Source organism: Brachycentrus maculatus, unplaced genomic scaffold (assembly GCF_059751285.1).
Source record: "Brachycentrus maculatus isolate JH-2025_06_01 unplaced genomic scaffold, ASM5975128v1 h1tg000196l, whole genome shotgun sequence".
Classification (NCBI taxonomy): Eukaryota; Metazoa; Arthropoda; class Insecta; order Trichoptera; family Brachycentridae; genus Brachycentrus; species Brachycentrus maculatus.
The window spans coordinates 1,385,947-1,399,022 of NW_028280947.1; the positions used below are offsets into that span (position 1 = coordinate 1,385,947).

The window sequence follows — 13,076 nt, forward strand, 5'->3', positions numbered from 1 at the left end:
TTCACTAGCCATAAAAGCAAAGAAAAAGTTAACTGTTTTTCAGCGGTCATGTTTGCAGGGGAACGCATGATCTTGACTTTATGGTTATCCATCTCGCTCTTGAGTTGATTATTTCCATAATTTAAAATCAATTTAAGCTATCAAATGGCAGACGACGAGTATTTTACAACTGAGGAACTATTCATCCCTCCGATAAAATACGAATGTAAGATATTTTTATTCATTGCTCCACATTATTCTGTACACATTTGACATACAAAATAATTAGACATGATGTGTCGTCACTCTTCCACACCCGCGCATGGTACTTACGCATACCTATATACCTGTATATACGTACCTACGGAAATTTGGCGGGTAAATTCTACTTCATATATTTCTCTACTAATACCGTTTTTTGTCGTTAATATTTTTTAATATAATGAAATTATTTATTTTCAGATCTTGATCACCCGGCAGATGTTCAGTAAGTATATATTCAGCGAATTCAGAAAAAAATATAAAATTACATCATTACAAAAAGTTTTACGTAATATATATGGGGAGAATTACTCCATATATCGTAAATAGTATATACATATATTACTTTTATGCTCGTCCATGGGTTAACCAAATTTCTAAAAATATTCAATAGATTACTCCCTTCAAATCCTTTTTTTTTTAAATATCATTTACATAGGTACCTATTTTTTCATAAACTTATTTATTTATATATTATCAGACTTTTTCTCTAAAGTAACTGCTTGGAGATGACCGTTTAGTTTTAAATAATTATTGATTGATGAATTCTTCATATTATATATATATTATTCCTGCCCATGTGCATTTCTATTTTTATATTTAATTTTTGATTACGTCATAATTATTTGTATCTTAAATATTTACTATCAATTTTAATATAATTTTGTATTAAAATACATTATCAAAAATAACAGAGTAACTCTGGCAGCAAACCATGTTTTTGCAAAATGATGTAATATTTTGACTTTTGCACACAAACATCTATATTATAGAATTTATGATAATTTGATAAGATAACGCGTCAATAAATAATCCTTAATATAATCGAAATCAAACATATCCACATGTAAAATATTTTGTTTTTGTTTTAATAATTACGTATAGCACACACACACGTACATATGTATATTATATATATATATATATATATATATATATATATATATATATATATATATATATATATATATATATATATATATATATATATATATATATATATATATATATATGCATAAATGTGTGTGTGTGTGCACATTAAAATCTATATTTATATAATATATATTAATATTGACTATGCATTTGTAAAAATAACAATATGCACAAAAATCATACAAAATCAGTTACATATAGCGTGTTCATTTTAATTGTTTTGTACTTATTGTTAAAAATATTTAATGTATTTGCGTACTGTATATATGTACTAATAAGTACACAATATAAAGTAAATATAAATTGCCAAGAGAAGTTGATTTATTGAAGATTATTTTGTCCCATCAATTTAATTATTTTCCATTTTTTTAACTGTTTACTTCTTTTTAGGATTCACGCATGGGGAAATACGCTAATAGAAGCTTTCGAACAATGCGGAATGGCAATGTTCGCGTATATGACGGAAATGGACTACGTAGAAATAAAGAAATGCGAAGACATCGAAGTGGAAGCAGACGATATGCTCGGACTCCTGTACAGATTCCTCGACGAATTATTGTTCCTATTTTCAGCAGAGCCATTCTTAATTTGTAAAAAAATACAAATCACGGAATTCAATACTTCGGAATTTAGGATACGATGCAAATGCTTCGGGGAGGAATTCACCCTCGGGAAGCATCCCCAAGGAACAGAAGTCAAAGCAATTACTTATTCCGCCATGCAAATTGTCGAACCATCCCAAGATACACCTTATGAAGTATTTGTTATTATCGATATTTGATCATTTATATTTTTAATATAATATATATAAATAATTTTCCGAAAAGAGGTTGTTTTTCATTAACCGACATTAGAAAATCAGCTTCACATCCTGTCATTCATTACGCCATGTTTGTTTACAACAATTCACTACGTTTATTGACACTGTGAAGGTTAGGTCTGTTCGCGGAAAAGCTCTATTGAATATTTCATTAAATGTTACTTACGTCGTGCGAATTTATCAGGATTATTAAATAAAGTAACGTGAGGTGGAAATGTGCGGAAAATGCAGTGTAAGTTAGACGTTGTCGGGGTTTGAATAGGGGTTGGTTGTTGTGCGCATGCGCAATTTGTTCGCGCCACCGCTACAACGGGCTGGGTGCCAGATGTTCAGAAAAGCTCGATTGCAACGGTTGTCGCGTGTGGTGGTACTTCTGGACCGGAGAAACCCACTATTTTGCGCATTTACAGTTTAATTTTACTCTAATGGACCGCGCCGTGTACATAGTCTTCGCGTATTTTTAAAAATCGACCGATTTTCTTTTATTTATGATTATACGTGAGCGTCCCGACAGCTGCAAGTTCCTTGCATACATAACAAGCGGCATAGCGGCGGACATTTTATTTCTAGTTCTCGACAATGTAGCGATCGCGTTTTGAAAAATCTTATGTACCGATTAGCGGCCTGGGAGCGACACCAGTTCGATTTCGAGTCACCTAATTCAACAGTAAGTAAATTATCGTTTTTATTTTAACATTTTTCTCACAATTATGATCGGAATCACCGGACCAGCCACCCGAATGAGGTTCATTTTTCGCTTTCGTAGGCATGGTATTCGAGTCAATTTTGGCCTCGCGAAGTGACGTAAGCAGAGTTATACGTGAAATTAATTTTCAGCATTCTTTTCCGATACTATTCTTATACAAAATTGCAACGAATCTATTCGATAATTCGGCTTTCACGCCTAGATAATGTAACGTGTGGCCCGCTTTTCCAACCTATGCGACGAGAGTATGAGTTCGGATTTCGAGTTGGCTGTTGATCTTCTGGTATTAGTTGACGGGTGTGAATGAGAGATTGTTTTTTGGCTAATAATTTGTGTGGTTTTGCCAGAAATGCCTCGCGGTCTTAAAAGGGCGGGTACGACCGAAGTCGGGCAGATGGAATGCACAGTCAACAAGCACGGAGTGCCCATCATTCGGAGGGTGGTACACGGCTCTCCGGACGCTAGTTTCTCCAAGAGTGAAGAGGCACAGATCACGTTTGTGGAGGAGGTCAGCCCGAGTCACACGGTCGGATATCACCTGGTGGACCACGGATATGGAGTCACTCCACAGCACCAGATCATGAGAGAGGCGCCTCTTGTACCACCCAAGACCTCCGAGGTCAGTTCTGAATTCAAATATCTATTTTTTCCCCTTTTTCACGTCTTTTGTTTTTTATTATGTTTTAGCAACCATCCCAGAAATCACTTTAAACTAATCATTCATGTTACAAAGTGAGTTTCAAAATCGTAATTGAATCAGGTTGTGGTCAGTGTGGTTGAGTCACTGACCCTAGAACTATGAGTGGGAGTTTATAGGTTTGACCCCACTCTTGTTTGCTACAAATTTATAATAAAAAATATTTAGATAATTTATATACACACTTTCATTGTCCCTATCTGAAGGGCGCTTCAATTAATCTGTGAATAAATTTATGATTACTATTTTAAAACACTGGCTTATCTCAAAATAGTGTTGGGACACATTCGTACACATTATAATGCAAATATTGACTCCCCAACATTAAAACAGAGATAATTTTTAACATTACTATATTCTTCATTGCATCCACTGGATTGCCATCGAAAGGCAATTGGAAAATCAGTGTGAGGATTATTTTTTATGATCGCCGATGAAACCTTGAAACAATTATTGATTATTTGTAATATGTTCATCATCGAAACAAGGCAGGAGGTGAGATATAAGAATTTTAAGTTACATAAGTGTTCTCCACACTCATCCACAAACTCCGTGGTAAATTATCATGGAACTAACAGTAAAATGTGCAATGACAAGTATAGTTTGTCGTATATATATTTTTCTTTATTAACAGCCATTGCCAATTTGTACATAACATATTACAAGTATACTTTATGATAAAATAGCATGTTTTCTCTTTTTAAGTATATTATTGGTTCGAAAAGTACTCATCTAAATAAGGATGAACATAAAAAAACAAGGAATTATGCATTAGCCTCAAATATTGTAATTATTATTGCTTTATAGTTAGGAAGTGACACATTCCAGTTATCGATATGGTCCGCGAAATCATTGCCGAGGTTTTGTATTCGGTGTATAGGAGTAATGAATCCAAACACTGTCTGGCTGTTATTACGAAAAGTACTTATCTAAACAAGGATGAACATAAAAAACCAAGGAATTATGCATTAGCCTCAAATATTGTAATTAGTATTGCTTTATAGTTAGGAAGTGACATATTCCAGATATATCGATATGGTCCACGAAATCATTGCCGAGGTTTTGTATTCGGTGTATAGAAATATCGAATCCAGACACTGTCCGGCTGTTATTAAAATAAAATATATGACGGTTTCTCGTGTTTCTGGATGGGAAATATTAATATTGATCTCTATTCACAGTGTTTGATCAATGGCTATTAAAAAAAGGCAAAATTATGTCCATTGCCCTCATTTTCAATTTCCAACTAATTTTACTATTTCCAATGTGCAACAAACCTCAAAAATCTCACACACATAAATAAACCTTTTATAAGTATGTCACCAAAACACATGAGTATGACACAATTATTATCTCGTACCTAACCTAACAATTGGATGTTTTAGTTAATTTTACAACTGGATTACTTGTAATTTTGGACTTTAAAAAACTATTACATTTATTTTCTTTTAACACGTTGACTGCCAAGGATTTTTTCACGATTCCGTTCTAAAGAGATTTTTGATTTTGTCATATCATATAATTACAAAACTTAGTACATAGCAAGGCTTTTTCTCTCTCCATGTAACGCGGTGGAATGGCGTTCTTTCATCTTTTTTCAAAAATATTTTTTTTTTAAAATTTCTAACTCAATCAGGCGAAACAATGTTAACGCTTACGTAATTACAATCTATATTTATATAATTCATCAAAATGATGAAATATGGTATTGTAATGAATATTTTAATGACATTTGAATATAATTTTTTAAACTGAAAAACTTGACATGAAGTGAGTTCCAGGACCTTTTTTGTTAAAAAAAAAGCCCTGGTACTTAGTAATAATTTAATAATAAATAATAATAATAATAAAACCCTTATCCGCACCCCAATGGTGCATAGGGCACTGCATCATATACACGCAGTGTTATCATGATCGTTTTACACACGAAGGAAAGGTGATCAGCCCTCTGCTTCAGGTACCAGTCCAGGGTAATATTGAATAAATATTTCAGTGAAAAAAATCACTTATATTTGTTTAACCCCACCTGGGAATCGAACCCGGGACCTCCAGAATGGTAGCCGAGCGTGCTGACCATTACACTACGGAGGCGGACATTAATAATAAAACTTTCTTAAATTTTCTGTCCATTTCATCCAAACCTGATTTTTTAAATTCTCTTTTCTGAGGCCATCTATTCATATTTACACTGTTATGCTAAGAGTTTCTTTGTAGCTATACAAATATGGCAAGTAACGAAAGGATGAGATAACTTGTAAGCATGCTGGGCAAGTAAACAAACAACCTAAGAGATATCTCATAGTTGCCAGTCAACGTGTTAACACAAAAAATAAATCTTCATCGACTTTTACCCTTAAGTTGAAAATAAGCAAAATTCATGTTGAAAATAAGCAAAATTCAAGTTGAAAATAAGCAAAATTCAAGTTGAAAATAAGCAAAATTCAAGTTGAAAATAAGCAAAATTCAAGATGGCGTCTAAAGCAACACGGCTGTCCAAACTCAAAACACAGTAAGGGACATCTTTTTTAGTACGTTTTTTTTTGTTGCATTTTTGGACTAAGTAGAGTTTACTTAGTCCAAAAATGCAAAAAAAAACGTACTACAAAATAATGTCCCTTACTGTGTTTTGAGTTTGGACAGCCGAACAGGGATGAAGTCCTAAAAATCTGGACTAACAATGTATCCTGCCTTTAACAATTACAAACAAAAATGGGTTTATATGATTAATACAATTTCTCAGATTTGTACGGCGTTTACCTATCAAACTTATTTTTTCCACATGGTTTTTTTGTCGACTTTATATTTTGATTGCAAATGAAAGTTCCTTTGTTTCCTATTTTTAGAACATTTTAAAAAAAATAGGGTATTCAACTTGCTCTAACCTGGTCACACCACAGGATTTATTTTGTTACTTTTATGAACGATGTTTGTAAATTGCACACAATTGTATTTACAAAAAAATTCAACATATTTTGTATGTTCTGCTTGATGTGCTATTTGAACAAATTTGGCAAGACCTTCTAAAAACATCTGAGATAATTATTTAACATATTCATTTGTTTACTTTTTATTACTCTTGAAAAATATTTCCAAATTAATTATGAGTACGTGCATTTGGAATTCCGAAGGTGGAAAACTTTCGTTTGCTGGCTGACAACTCATAGCAAATATTCTAAACACAATGTATATCATGATTCCGAACTATACACATTGTATTTACTTACATATGGACTTGATCTATTACTGATCCTTTTCCGCACCCAATGGTGCATAGGGCACTGCATCAAATTGAAGCAATGTTAATTTTATTGTATATTATATGAAGGCAAGGTGATAACTCCTGTGCTTCACGTACCAGTCCAGGGTCATATTAAATAGATATTAGAGTGAAAAAAAAAACACTCATTTATTTTAACCAATCTCGTAATCGAACCCGGGACCTCCAGCATGGTAGCCGAATGTGCTAATCACTACACAATGGAGGCGAACTAAAAATTAATATTGACTAATTTAAACCTTATGCATAATAAGTAAGGTAAATAAATTAAAATACGATAATTTGAACATTAAATTTAACAGAAAAAATATTTTCAAATATTTAAAAACATTCATGTATGAATTTTTAAATCAAACACAGATTTTTTGATTCTAAGTTGTATTTTATTAACAAAAACACATACAAAATTAGTATTGTGACAATTGTTTTGCCTAGTTATGGCATTTTCAAACAAATGTTTGGCATTTTCGCCTCTTTATGGCATTTCCAAATGAATGTTTGAAATAACTAAGCGAAACAATTATCACAATATAAATTTTTTATGCGTTTTTGTTAATAAAATACAACTTAGTAGACTCAAAAAATCTGTGTTTGATTGAAAAATTAATACATAAATTAAAATGGAGTTCTACAAATTAAACGCCAAATCAATAAATACATAGCCACAACAAACCAAAAACTACAACAATATCCGGACAAGATCTTCTGGATTTTTCACCAGAGTGGTCCAGATCTTGTTACAATTGTACAACACAACATACACGAGACATAGTTGTATGAAAGCCATAGTTTATCGTGTGATGAATAACATACAGCATATTATAGTTATGCACTAGACCTGTTAATACTTTTCACATTTTGTGTGACACTATTCACACATTATGGACGGGAAAGGTATTTTTACCCTTTCGGTCGATTGATGCTTACGGGAGGAAAGGGTATTTTTACCGTCTGCGCAGGCCTCATTTCAAAGTCAGAAAAAAAGGAATTACATGTTTAATGTTTTTATACAAATATTATGTACCAATCTCTTTCTTAAAGTCTTAACCATATGTAAATAATTATCAAACCCTGTTGCCAGGAGTCCGCAGGCGTAAAAACACCCGTCCTTAAAGTGTTAATTAACAAAAAAATTACATATATACTTATATCGCTCACTCCTTTCAAGAACGTCATAAATCAAAAATTGTCAATTTTCAGTTGTGCATGTTTTTGGAATGCCCAGAAAATAAAGTATTTCCCAGCAAAAGCGGCATATTTTTAACTTAATATTTACCCGCTACTAAGCAGAAAGTGTTGTTTTTGCATTTTGAAGAAAAGGTATTGTTTAGTTATTTTTTAAAATAAATTAAATATTTTTCAAATGGAGAAAAAACCTTCAGGTTTTACCTAAAAAGATCTGTTGCACAGTAAAAAGTTCAATAAGTGGTTTGATATTTATTTTTAATCTATTGTATTATATTTTTAAACATTTTCCTGAATAATCAAGTTTTTTGATTTATGACGTTCTTGAAAGGAGTGAGCGATATGTATTTGTCTGTTTTATTGTATTCACAGATGACATATTTGAATCCATAATTTTGGGTTGAAATGTCACCACTTTCTCAACTGTGACTGTATTGGAATGCGTATTTTTCCCCCGAAATATAATTCAGTATGCTCTTGACATTATGGGACGTGACTCTATTCATTGCATAACTGCTCATAAAATGAATTTGATAATTCGCTGTTCTTATTTTTTTATGCTCACATTTGTAACTTAAATTTATGTTGCAAGATCAAGTATTGTTATTTTTACTTTGCAATGAAAAGTAAATAAAAAAAATTCTCTAAGTGGAAATAATTTTTCTTTTATCCGCACTTAATAGTGCTGACTATTAGATAGATGCTAGTAATATTAGATTGATGCAGTGCTGTCTTTTTTTGTTGCTGAATTACCTGCAAACCTTCTGTTTTTAATTATAGGCTTGTCTTCAGGTAAGATAGTAAGGTTGAATGTTAAAAACACCTAGGCCTTTTCTTATTTTTGTTGCTGAATTACCTGCAAACCCTCTGTTTTTAGAGGCTTGTCTGCAGGTAAGATAGTAAGGGCGAATGTGAAAAATACATCACAAATACTTATACCAATTTAAAATAAATGTTTCTTCACTTTATTCTGCACTTGGCGGAATTTGAACTCGCGACACCAGTTTCACAGTCGAGTGTCTACCCAACTACGTCAAGGCACCCCCCTGCTCTTGATTTTTTTTCGCGCAAGTGTAAAGTTAACAGTTCTATGTTTCAAGATTAGTCTAAGGAACGTTTCTGATGAACAAAACACTAGTCATAATACTAAACCAAGCGTGAATACATTCCAATATAGTGTTCAACTTCTTTTAAAATTAAAACAGATTTATCATTTAAACACATTGCTGTCGGGCAGTTTTTTCATCAACCCTAATTAGTAAAATAACACTGGACAACAATTTTCAACTTTTTTTTTGTAACTGGCACGAAAATACCTGATCTTTATGCACTTTGCAAAGCTGAATTCAAAATCGAAAGCAAAAAAATGCAGCACTTCAGATTTTTTAGTTTTGGATATTATAATGTTTTTAAATATAAGTATTCTTTCATTGCTGCGGCAATTATGCATTTTTTTATAAATTAATTTATTTTGTGTTTGTAACATATTTTTGCATTGGAAACACAGTAATATTGGATAAATGCCACGTGGTTAATTATCAGTTTTAGAGGAAAGGTGCACTCGCACCACTAATTATAATTAGGGTCGTATACTAATCGCAAGTAACCGTAAACGCAATTCCGATCTGTATATATTTTCTAGCATTTTGCACTCTACCAAAAGTAAGCAAATAGAACGCTTATAAGCATCTCATGCTCTCTACCAACAGTATGTAAAAGACGCTTTGAGCGTTTCCTGCAAACTGTGTGTTAAGGAATAATTAACAAAATTCAAATATTTTGTTTGGCAGTTTTTGTCTCTGAGATACACCGGTACTAAAGTGCACATTTTTAATAACTTTAGTCAAGGACAAAAATATGACAAGTTTTTAAAAAAAATTCTCATCAATAAGTAAGAAAAATACTATGTTATTGTTTATATTGTTAAGACTATAAAAAGGATTTTGATGGTGATTTATAATAATGCAAGTAACATTACCGGGTAACGATAAATACTTACTACTTTTAGAATTTTCTATTGTTTTCCATATTTGCATTTTAAGTGGAATTTATGAAATTTGCTGAATTTACGGAAAAATCGGCGGGCACGTATGAAGAGGTGTATGCATGTGAAAGATAGGAGGAATATTTGCAAAGACAGAGTGGTGTGGCATTCTATTCTTTCTGCCTACCCCTGCCACAGTTGTTTGTCCTGACATACACATTAAGTCATAAATGCCTTCCCGCTATTTAGACTTTTTTAACAATAATATTTTAGGTTTCGATTGATTTAGTCGTGCTATATCTTTCTTGGCTATCCTCGATCTGTTCTTTCATTTACATTATTCAGTAAGTCATTTAACTCCTAGCCATTTTATTGTCATTGATTTGCTCCATATGTCCAAACTACCTAAAAATGGTGGGGTGACGCGACGGTTAGTTGGTTTGTGAAATGTGCTAATAATTTGGATTCTTTAACTGCTAACCAGTGGCTGGCACATAGTCTGTTACACCTTCGGCACATAGTCTTTAGACATCTACCGCGCATTTGGTATATAGTTTGTGCGCCACCAGGTGCAGTACCCAAAATTCAAACCTCAGTTTCTCAGGACCGGCTGTTGATATCATAACGATTTTACACTTGAAACTTTGGCTGATTCTTAATAATGTTAAAATTTGTGGAAAATAATCTTGAAGAAAAATATCCTTTTGTTAAGTTATATCACAAAAACTGGACTATAATGATCTCGGCTGCCAATAACCAGACATAATGTATCCGTATCTTGCTTTTGTCAAATCGCTCACTCCTTTCAACAACGTCATATATAAAAAATTGTCAATTTTCAGTTGTGCAATTTTCGGAATGCCCAGAAAATGTACTATATCCCAGCAAGAGCGGTATATTTTTAACTTAATATTTACTCGCTACAGGGCATAAAGTGTTGTTTTTGCATTTTGAAGAAAAGGTATTGTTTAATTACTTTTTTTTTAAATATACTAAATATTTTTCAAATGGAGAAAAAACCTTTAGGTTTTACCAAAAAAGATCTGTTGCACAGTAAAAAGTTCAATAAGTAGCTTGATATTTATTTTCAATAAATTTCATTCTATTTTTAAACTTTAAAAACAATCTCTTGAGAATTCAAGTTTATTGATATATGACGTTGTTGAAAGGAGTGAGCAATATGTTGCAATTATAAGATGACTGCTCTTTTTTGAGAATGAGAAAGACAAACAGTAAATATGTTGGTTTAGAAGAATTATAACATAATATTTCTTTAAAGTTTAAATGGATTTTTATCACTATATTATAGGTGTCTCAATTTGAGATGAAAAATCTATCATTTTTTATATGAAAAATTCAGTAAACATCCCAGGGCTGACCTGGCTGGATTTTTATCATAAAATATCATCTAGTATCTTTATGGCTTCTTACTTACATATCAGTTATTGTAATAAATACTTCATAATTTACAAAACTATAAATGATAACATATTTTCATAATTGCAACACGCGGTGTAATGTTACAAACTGATTTCAATAGCTGGATCGGGTATAATGCTATTGATATTGTAAAAATTGATTTGGAAAATAACCTCATATAAATTTTCAAATTTTATCTATGGGCTAAACATGCGTTCAGGTGACATAATGTATGACTTTTTAAATATTTTTTTGTCATCTCAAAACAACTTTTTAAAGTGTTTAAAATTTGTTGCTTTATTCTTTATAATCCATATTTTAATCAATTTTGATTGATGATTATGATTTTTTTAATGTAAATTTGTATTTCAAAAGCGGCATATTTTAAACTTAATATTTACCCGCTACAGGGCAGAAAGTGTTGTTTTTTTGAAGAAAAGGTATTGTTTAATCATTTTTTTAAAAATACAAAATAATTTTCAAATGGAGAAAAAACCTTCAGGTTTTACCTAAAAAGATCTGTTGCACAGTAAAATATTCTATAAGTGGCTTGATATTTATTTTTAATACATTTTATAATATTTTTAAACTTTAAAAATGATCTCCTGAAAAATCAAGTTTTTTGATATATGACGTTGAAAGGAGTGAGCGATATGTAAAAAATCTTTTTCTTGTTGCTGAGACCCACCAAGCCTGATGTAGTTTATCAGTGGAGTTTTTTTAAAGACATATTTATTATTTTCATCTAATTTTTAAAATGACAACAAGAACATGACATACACACGTAAGTAACACCTTAAAGGTAATAACAAAAAGACAAAACACTAATTAATTTTATTCTTTACTAAGTATAACATGATACTCAAATAAAAGTCAGCTCTCATCGGTCAATAAATATTATTAATTTTATGACAGATTGACATTACTCACATTGTAGCAAGATTCAAGTGGCAGTGCATCCCACAGTTAAATGGTGACAGGATGTACCGCACGCTCAACAACGAGAGCTCCCAAGTAGGTAGCCGTAGCCCCCCCCCCCCTCACGGCCCACTACAGACTCTTAAACAATGGGATGCTGGTCCGTGGGGCCCTACCCCCGGCCTTAATCACCGGGGGATTTTTTCTCACATCTCCCCCTTTCTTGTTGAGGGGTAAAGATGGGACAATGGTATTTGGGGCGCATCTTTTCCTCCACGCCCGAAATTGCTGACAAATCTGTTCTTCAATTTTGAAATTGGCGTAGGTATCTCCTGAGTGATGTATCACGGCCTGATTATTTAGAAATATAAAAAAGATTTTTATTTTTTTTAGTTTATTTAAACTAAAAAAAATATATAGTTTTTTATAGTAAAGATATAATATGGTAAAGAAATAGTTGTATTTAAAAAGAGAAATATTTGTGTTTTTATTATTTACAAAAATACTTATATTTTATACTATTTCTGTGAGCCTAAGCGGCTCATTAGTAGAAATAGGTATAAGTGAATCTTTGAGAATCTCTGATTCAAGAGTCCGCGACACTCATACTTGTCATCTTCTCTTTTTTTTGTGTACAGTGATTCATAGGACATTATGTCAGATGATGCGGCATTATCTTGTTTGTAAATTACACAAACACAATTCTATTCTGCACTAAAATTACTGACCGATTTACCTGACATTTTTTTACATTAGTTGTGAGAAAAAAAAGATAATTATGTTCATGAATTCATAAATTAATGTATATATGTATGTATATGTGCACATATATTGAAATTTTTTTCTACAAATTTAAAATTTTATAAGAGAAATATTTGTGTTTTTACTATTGACAAA

General features: G+C 31.8%; 2 protein-coding genes across 2 annotated transcripts in view; both read left to right on the plus strand.

The window, feature by feature from the left end:
* The first annotated feature begins 21 nt into the window (after positions 1-21).
* Archease (protein archease) lies at positions 22-1,999 on the plus strand. Its single transcript, XM_088263078.1, has 3 exons — positions 22-205; positions 442-466; positions 1,564-1,999. Exons 1-3 carry the CDS (start codon positions 145-147, stop codon positions 1,952-1,954), a joined length of 477 nt encoding a protein of 158 aa, XP_088119204.1. The 5' UTR covers positions 22-144; the 3' UTR covers positions 1,955-1,999.
* A 317-nt stretch (positions 2,000-2,316) lies between these two features.
* Positions 2,317-13,076, plus strand: part of E2f1 (E2F transcription factor 1) — a 35,999-nt gene continuing 25,239 nt past the window's right edge. The window contains exons 1-2 of the mRNA XM_088263077.1: positions 2,317-2,660; positions 3,047-3,318. Of these exons, the coding sequence (XP_088119203.1) occupies positions 3,049-3,318 (270 nt within the window). The 5' untranslated portion in view covers positions 2,317-2,660; positions 3,047-3,048. The remainder of the gene's footprint in view (positions 2,661-3,046; positions 3,319-13,076) is intronic.

Coding starts and splice junctions, on each gene's coding strand:
- Archease (XM_088263078.1), top strand. CDS start 145: ATGGCAGACGACGAGTATTTTACAACTGAGGAACTATTCATCCCTCCG. Junction 206..441: donor CCCTCCGATAAAATACGAAT/GTAAGATATTTT, acceptor ATTTATTTTCAG/ATCTTGATCACCCGGCAGAT. Junction 467..1,563: donor GATCACCCGGCAGATGTTCA/GTAAGTATATAT, acceptor ACTTCTTTTTAG/GATTCACGCATGGGGAAATA.